At 40.8% G+C, this 8,480-nt stretch overlaps 1 protein-coding gene across 1 annotated transcript; it reads right to left on the bottom strand.

The window, feature by feature from the left end:
- Nucleotides 1–5,691, bottom strand: LOC138980834 (tropomyosin-1, isoforms 33/34-like). The gene is made up of 2 exons (XM_070353716.1): nucleotides 5,526–5,691; nucleotides 1–495 (listed from the first exon to the last, which is right to left on the bottom strand). The coding sequence occupies exons 1-2, from the start codon at nucleotides 5,596–5,598 to the stop codon at nucleotides 200–202; spliced, it is 369 nt and encodes a 122-aa protein (XP_070209817.1). The 5' UTR covers nucleotides 5,599–5,691; the 3' UTR covers nucleotides 1–199.
- Nucleotides 5,692–8,480: the final 2,789 nt, after the last annotated feature.

The raw sequence follows: 8,480 nt of genomic DNA, 5'->3' as shown, positions 1-8,480 counted from the left end.
GTCGCAAATATTTTATTGTTTACCAAAAAGCGTGTCGACCGTTGACCTTTTACACTTTTGTTTGTACCCAGTACACTGCCACGCCGTAATTTGTACCAAGTAGAAAAACGTACAGGGCTAACCCTGTGTTTGCAGCGTCCGTAGGTGCTGCAGCTGTAGCCCCTGGTGCAGCATCCTATGGTACTACTGCTGTTGTAGCTCATGCCGCTGTCATCATAGCTGCTGTGGTGGGTGGAGCATCTTCCGCAGCTTCGGCTGCATCTTCGGCTGCTTCTGCGGCGTTCTCGGCTGCATCTTCGGCTGCTTCTGCGGCGTTCTCGGCTGCTTCTTCAGCAGCTTCTGCTGCGTCTTCGGCAGCTTCAGCCAGATTTTCGGCAGCTTCTTCGGCAGCTTCGGCTGCGTCTTCGGCAGCTTCAGTCTGATTTTCGGCAGCTTCTTGGGCAGCTTCCAGGGCGTCTTCAGCAGACTCTGCAGACTCCGCAGATGACCCCATGCCTGCAAAGTGGACATTTTTTTAAATATACATATATATACTAGATGAATACCCGCTTCGCCGGGTACGGCTGCGCCGGGAAGAAGTCGAGCCGAATACCGCACGGAGGAAGGAAGATAAACGCGGATGAAAACACTGGAGAAGATAAGGAAGAGTTACTGGGAATGGATGCAGAGAAAAACTAAAATCGGTTCAGCGCTGCGCGCTGAGAGCACATGTTGAAATATCTCATCGATGAGGTTGTGTCCGGGTTGTAGCTGAATACGGTCTCCAAATTTGAAAAAGATCCACCGAGAACTTTGGCCGTGCATCGCGGACACACACACACACACGCACACACACACACACACACACACACACACACACACACACACACACACACACACACACACACACACACACACACACACACACACACACACAAGTCGTATATATATATATATAGATAGATTTCTTGGATCTCCTCTGCCACGATCCACTAGAGGCACGGGCACAGCGACATTATCACCAACTTCTCCGGCTTTCATGTCCACCCGACTTCTCTTCACCATTCGCTGTGCTTGAGACATTTGACCAGAAAAAGCATCTGCTCGACACCGTTTGGTCTGATCACTGCGAGCAGTCAACATTTGTCCTGAAACATCTGCGATGACCTGTGTGCCCATGCAACAAGTAAGTGATTGCAAACCGAAAGCTGGATCGCTTGATTCAGGAGTCGTGTTTGATCCAGAAGGAGCTGGCGGGTTTGATTCCGAAAGAGCTGGAGGGTTTGATTCCGAAGGAGCTGCAGGGTTTGATTCCGATTTTATCAAAATCACAATGTAGAATAAAGAAAACGAACTCTTTTTTTAATTTTTTTTTAAAGATTTTACAAATTTACTGAAACGTTTTTCACTGTTCAGTAAATTTGTGAAAAAGTGGCATGCTCATTTCAGGAAATTCGCAAATTTCCTAGAATTCTTAGGAAATTTGTAAAATCCCTGAGTGAAACAGGAAATTCACAAATGTACTGAAATGTTTAGTGATTTCGCAAATTTCCTAGTTTCGAGAATTTACTGTAACATATATATATTTAGAAAACACCCCGACGAAGGCCACGAGGCCGAAATATTGGTGAAAACGTGAAGGCTTGTTTTGGTTATTTTTTTCCATATTTGTTTGTGTATATATATGTAAAATTAGGTTGAACAGTTTTCTTGTCAAGCATTCACAGCGTTGGAAACTTTCGCAATCTCTACCACCAGACCACTGATGAGACACATTAGTGTCCAAACACGAGTCTGGTCTTGGTAGTAAAACAATGGTCCTTCTCAGGACTAGATTTATCTGTGAGACGTCCCCCACAAAGGGACTTTGCCTTAAAATCTCGGTCCCTTCGAGGAGGGTCTGATGCTCCCACTAGGCTATCTGTGAAAGGGATACTGTTCTCTCTCTATTGTTCTGCTACGAGATTTTGTTAAATCTGGGAAGAAAGTCTCTGCTGACTTTCAATTGTTTCTTTCATAACTTTGATTTTCCAGCTTTTCGGCTCTCGCTATCCTACAGATAAAATAAGTTATGATAACTTTTAACAGCGTTAAAAGTGTGACAATTTTACCAATTGGTCTAGGGTATAAACGTTTGGTTGAGATACACACAATCTCTTTCTGTGCTGACACTGTACTCTCTTGCCAAAAGAATACACAACAGCGTTAATTTGGTTTGAACAATTTCGTTTATAAGTGGCTAACTATATATTGTTCAAAATTCACAACATCCTCTATTATCACAGGTTAATTAATAAATCGATGCCCACAACGGGAGAACACAAGTCATTTTTCTTCAAAAGTTTCTGGTGAAAAACACAGTATTTAGAACATATGATGACGATGAGTTATAGTGTTAGACACATAGCTTGAGGTCGAAGAAATAATGAAGACAGGATGACGAACAGCAAATGTTGTGACGACGACGATCCAGTGACGACAGGTCGACGTAGACAACAGGTACAGCAGGTTACACCAAGTGGTTATTCTTCATCGACGAACAGATAAAAAAAGAAAGAACCTGTCAAAAACGACCACCCCGGGGACTGACCTAAAGTGCTCGTTGCAGACGGGTGGTCGTGGACAGGGTCATCTTTTAGTGTTTTTTCCTATAGACGGCGCAAACTTTAGAGAGCGCCCTGAAAACACAGGGTACATAAGCTACAAAAGAGAAAATGTTGAAACAGATTTGATTGATATATCACATGTAGAACCTTTCTGTGGAACTATTTTTAGTTTTTTGTGTTTTTTGTTTTTGTTTGGGGGGGGGGGGGTATTTTTTTGTAAGTAAATGACATTTCAGATCGTATTACTGCGCTACAATATGTATCATAATGACATTACATTGGAAATTGTGTATCTACATATCACACTGACATAAAAAAAGATCCTAATGGTGTAATTAATTATATTAAGGCAAACACTACAAAATGCAGCTGATTTTACTGATTCAAAAACAGGAAAAGGTCCAGTATGGTCAACTAGGTCTAGTTTTACCTTTCTTTCTGTTAATACTTTCTTATTGTTACATATGCATATACAACCAATGATAGGTAGATAGAAACACAAGCACACAGTTCTTCTTCTTCTTCTGCGTTCGTGGGCTGAAACTCCCACGTACACTCGTGTTTTTGCACGAGTGGATTTTTACGTGTATGACCGTTTTTACACCGCCATTTAGGCAGCCATACGCCGCTTTCGGAGGAAGCATGCTGGGTATTTTCGTGTTTCTATAACCCACCGAACTCTGACATGGATTACAGGATCGTTTTCGTGCGCACTTGGTCTTATGCTTGCGTGTGCACACGAAGGGGTATAAGCCACTAGCAGGTCTGCACATAAGTTGACCTGGGAGATCGGAAAATTCTCCACACTTAACCCACCAGGCGGCCGCGGCCGGGATTCGAACTCACGACCTTCCGATTAAGAGGCCGACGTCTTACCATCACGCCACTGCGCCCGCATATAAAACCAATGATAGGCAGATAGAAACCCAAGCACACAGTAGATTAGATAGCTACAGAGGGGTGCCATAAGTAGTACATACTCGAGGTCGCCAAACTGCAAACTAACATTTGGAGCGTCGCGCAAAACTTCGCTTTGTCGGAACTAAAAACCGGAGCATTACTAAATTCCACATGATAAAAGTACACGATTTCGCCTTTTTGACCCAGAAGTTTACAACCGTCGTCTTTCAGTTTTTGCCTGCTTGCTTGTGGACATGAGCAGCAACGGTTAAACGCTGACAGTTAGGTGCAAACAACCTACTGCACATGTTAGAAAAGCTGACTAATATCAACCATTGACAGCGATGTCTGGAAGAAACCAAAAAAATATTTCATAACTGTTGAAACGGCTTGTGTTGCGACAAAGACTAAATACCAATCCTAGATAAATGAAAACGAGTCGCGTAAGGCGAAAATACAACATTTAGTCAAGTAGCTGTACGTCGAACTCACAGAATGAAACTGAACGCAATGCAACGCAGCAAGACCGTATACTCGTAGCATCGTCAGTCCACCGCTCATGGCAAAGACAGTGAAATTGACAAGAAGAGCGGGGTAGTAGTTGCGCTGAGAAGGATAGCACGCTTTTCTGTACCTCTCTTCGTTTTAACTTTCTGAGCGTGTTTTCAATCCAAACATATCATATCTATATGTTTTTGGAATCAGGAACCGACAAGGAATAAGATGAAAGTGTTTTTAAATTGATTTCAAAAATTTAATTTTGATCATAATTTTTATATTTTTAATTTTCAGAGCTTGTTTTTAATCCAAATATAACATATTTATATGTTTTTGGAATCAAAAAATGATGGAAAATAAGATGAACGTAAATTTGGATCGTTTTTTTTACAATTTTCAGATTTTTAATGACCAAAGTCATCAATTAATTTTTAAGCCACCAAGCTGAAATGCAATACCGAAGTCCGGGCTTTGTCGGAGATTACTTGACCAAAATTTCAACCAATTTGGTTGAAAAATGAGGGCGTGACAGTGCCGCCTCAACTTTCACAAAAAGTCGGATATGACGTCATCAAAGACATTTATCAAAAAAATGAAAAAAACGTCTGAGGATATCATACCCAGGAACTCTCATGTCAAATTTCATAAAGATCGGTCCAGTAGTTTAGTCTGAATCGCTCTACACACACACAGACAGACAGACACACACACACACACATACACCACGACCCTCGTCTCGATTCCCCCCTCTATGTTAAAACATTTAGTCAAAACTTGACTAAATGTAAAAAAGCCTCGGTAACAGCCTCCATTTCCGTCCGTCAAGGTAGACTGTCATTTATGATTTCGGGCTATTTGACCCATTTCTTATTCGGACTTTCAAATTTTTTGAATAGAAACGTGATCAGTACAATACAAAAACAGCACCTTTTTCCCTGTGTTAGTTAAACATTTTGAAAACGATGACTGCTTGTTCAAAGCTGATGCGCTCAATTCCATGTGAAGTAACACCGCTGCGACAAGAATACAAATAAACCGATGAAGAATCTTTCTTGGCCATACCAGTCCCGACATCTTGATATAATTGAAAATGTATGGTTTTGTTTTAAAATTCGCCTTCAGCGCATTTCCAGCATCAATAAGTAAAAATCAAATCTAGAGTCATCTGCCAGTCGTCACTTGGTAGCCTACCAAATCCACTTCGTGCCGACTTTGTACGCATCGCTTTCTTGAAGACTATAGTCAGTTATAAGGAGCAAAAGACACGCACAACTAAATACCAAAAGATCGAAAGCCTGAGGAAAGTAACATATTTTTTTATCGATTTTTATTTTGAGCGATTCAAATATGTACCGCTCTAAATTAACGTCTTCCGATACGCAATCGATATGAAATACTTATGGCATCACTCTGTAGATAGATGTTTGTGCAATTAGGTAAGCTGATAGTACGATAGATAGTACGATAGGTAACACACACACACACACACACACGCACACACACACACTCACACACACACACTCACACACACACACTCTTTACCAGCAGGCATGCTGCGGCAGTCGCCGACACAGAGGGCCAGGACACACAGCCCGAGTAGTACAGCCACCTTCATTCTTGGTTTCTTTTTTTGTCTTCTCTTCTTTCGGATGGTAAAACGTCAAAGATCTACTTCTTCGGAAGACCAGAAAACAGCTGCTGCGCCGTGCAAGCAACGGAAGCCTTTTTATTGCATCGAAAGAGGATGTTGTTGTCATGACCAACGAGGGGTGTGACAATGCGATTTTCGGTAAAGCAGTACAGATACGCTGATTTATTTTCATTTTGTTTGATGGGTTGTTATCTCGGGTGGAGATCTGTGAAACGAAACTACGACTGTGCTTATCTCCACGCACGTGTTGTTCAATTAGTTTAAAGATGCTAGAGACCTATTATACCTGTTGACGACCGAAGACATTTTGTCGCGGTTAGAATTCGTACTCTTCTTTCAGTCTACGACTTTTTTGTTGCAGATTATGAGCTGAGACATAAACAAATCTAACAAACAGGTGAACAAAGAAATTGATAACTATAAATCCCTAAATAGAAGAAAAAAATAAACAAAACAAATAAGCTATAGAATGAGTGGATTGATTTATTGAGCTGAGACATAAACAAATCTAACAAACAGGTGAAAAAAGAAATTGATAACTATAAATCCGTAAATAGAAAAAAAATAAACAAACAAATAAGCTATAGAATGAGTGGATTGATTTATTGAGCTGAGACATGAACAAATCTAACAAACAGGTGAAAAAGGAAATTGACAACTATAAATCCGTAAATAGACAAAAATATACAAACAAATAAGCTATAGAATGAGTGGATTGATTTATTGTACGTACCTACAGAGGGTATTTGAATGGGGGGGGGGGGGGGTTCGCAATGCAAGCTTTCATTCACTAATAGGATGATAAAAGCATCGTTTTGGATTGGAAAACAATGGAACGTATACAAATAAATCTTGTTTGTTTGTTCGTTTGTTTGTGGGTCTGTTTACCTGCATGTGTCTCTGTCTCTTTGCCGGCCTGTTTGCCTACCTGTCTGTCAGTTTCTCTTTCTTTCTTCCTTTCTTCCTTTCTTCCTTTCTTCCTTTCTTTCTTTCTTTCTTTCTTTCTTCCCTTTTTCCTTTTTTCCTTTCTTTCTTTCTTCCTTTCTTTCTTCCTTTTTTCCTTTCTTCCTTTCTTTCTTTCTCCTTTTTTTTCTTTCTTTCTTTCTTTTCTTTCTTGATTTTTGTTAAGTGCAATTTCTTTCTTTATTAGGTGTTTAACGTCGTTTTCAACCACGAAGGTTATATCGCGACGGGGAAAGGGGGGAGATGGGATAGAGCCACTTGTTAATTGTTTCTTGTTCACAAAAGCACTAATAAAAAAATTGCTCCAGGGGCTTGCAACGTCGTACAATATTTATGACCTTACTGGGAGAATGCAAGTTTCCAGTACAAAGGACTTAACATTTCTTAAATAGCTAGGCCTACTGCTTGACTAAAATCTTTACAAACATTGACTATATTCTATACAAGAAACACTTAACAAGGGTAAAAGGAGAAACAGAATCCTTACGACATGCTGGCGAGCATCGGGTAAATTCTTTCCCCTAACCCGCGGGGGGCGAAGTGCAATTCGAACATTTATGATTCTAGGATTTCATTTCACTAACATTAACGATCAGTAAGTTTGCAAAGGTCAGGGCCGGACCCAGGGGGGGGGGGGGGGGGGGGGGGTTTCCAGGGGTTCCGGAACCCCACCCCTGGAAAAAACATGTACCTTGCTTTGAGTGGTTTTTTTTTTTTTACTAGTTTTAGCACCAAAACAATGCTGCTCTTAACCCTCAAAACAAGGCCCAGAATGCACCAGATTGCACAGATTTTAACCGTTTTTCAAAGCAGGCGCGCGCTTGTGGCTTCGCCACTTCGCTGATTTGCCCCCCCCCCCCAAAAAAAAAGGAGGAACCCCCCCCCCCCCCTTACAACTCATTTGGTCCGGCCCTGAAGGTAGATTGAGATGGGAAAGCAATCCCAAAGCAAACGGTCCCCAACTCCCCCTCCCAGACCCCCCCCCCCCCAAAAAAAAAAAAAAAAAAAAAAGAGAAAAAGAACAACTGGAATTTAAAAAAATAATCAAATTAATCAGGTCATTATCAAAACAAACAAAAAAGAAGCGCAAATGGAATGCAAAAAAAATTCAACTAAGTGCTAAAACCTCTTTTACATAATTATGTCTACTCCAGAGCCCTTTAGCCAAGGCTCCGGTGAAAAAAATCATCCCGTTTATTTGACTTTAACAAACGACCCACAAACTAATCTGTCTTGTTTTCTGATGCAAACAGAAAGCAAATCTTTAAAAGGTTACATCTGTCCACGCAAACACCAACACAAAAAAAACAAAGCAAAAAAAAAAAAACCGGTCGCAAAATCGCCCGGGGAAAAAAAACCTACACTGTTTTATTGTGAATAGTGATACCACACATCAGACATAGCGTTAAAGTAGTATTTGAACGTTCACTTATTCAAATCTTTTAACGCATTTTTAGGATACCCTCCGCAAATGAAAAAAGATCCATGTATTTTGTCTTTGTTCTCACATTGTAAAATGTTTCGGCCCTAACAGCCGTGGAACTTTCTCGCGTTTGCTAGATTGTTACCGCATTAAGAACATTCCTAAATTCCAACAGGTTTCGTCCGCCAGACCAGGGACCTATAATATAGGTCTATGGCCAGACGTATTAGTAACCGTCAGCATTTAACAACAAATATTACGATGAACTTGACTCTTAGGCAGAAGAGCAGACCGTTCCCTTTTTCAAGTCGTTTCCATTCAATATATTTGCATAGTTACGGAGCATTTTCGAATAAATCAGTGCAGGTGTGTCCAAATTACGGTACAGCGAATGTCCTTGGACTTGTTAAGGTCAAAGTCACAACACACAAAAATCTGTCCAAAAAGTCGTCTTTGATAT

This window comes from Littorina saxatilis, linkage group LG11 (assembly GCF_037325665.1).
Source record: "Littorina saxatilis isolate snail1 linkage group LG11, US_GU_Lsax_2.0, whole genome shotgun sequence".
NCBI classification, from domain to species: domain Eukaryota; kingdom Metazoa; phylum Mollusca; class Gastropoda; order Littorinimorpha; family Littorinidae; genus Littorina; species Littorina saxatilis.
This window is presented reverse-complemented; position numbering and strand designations above follow the sequence as displayed.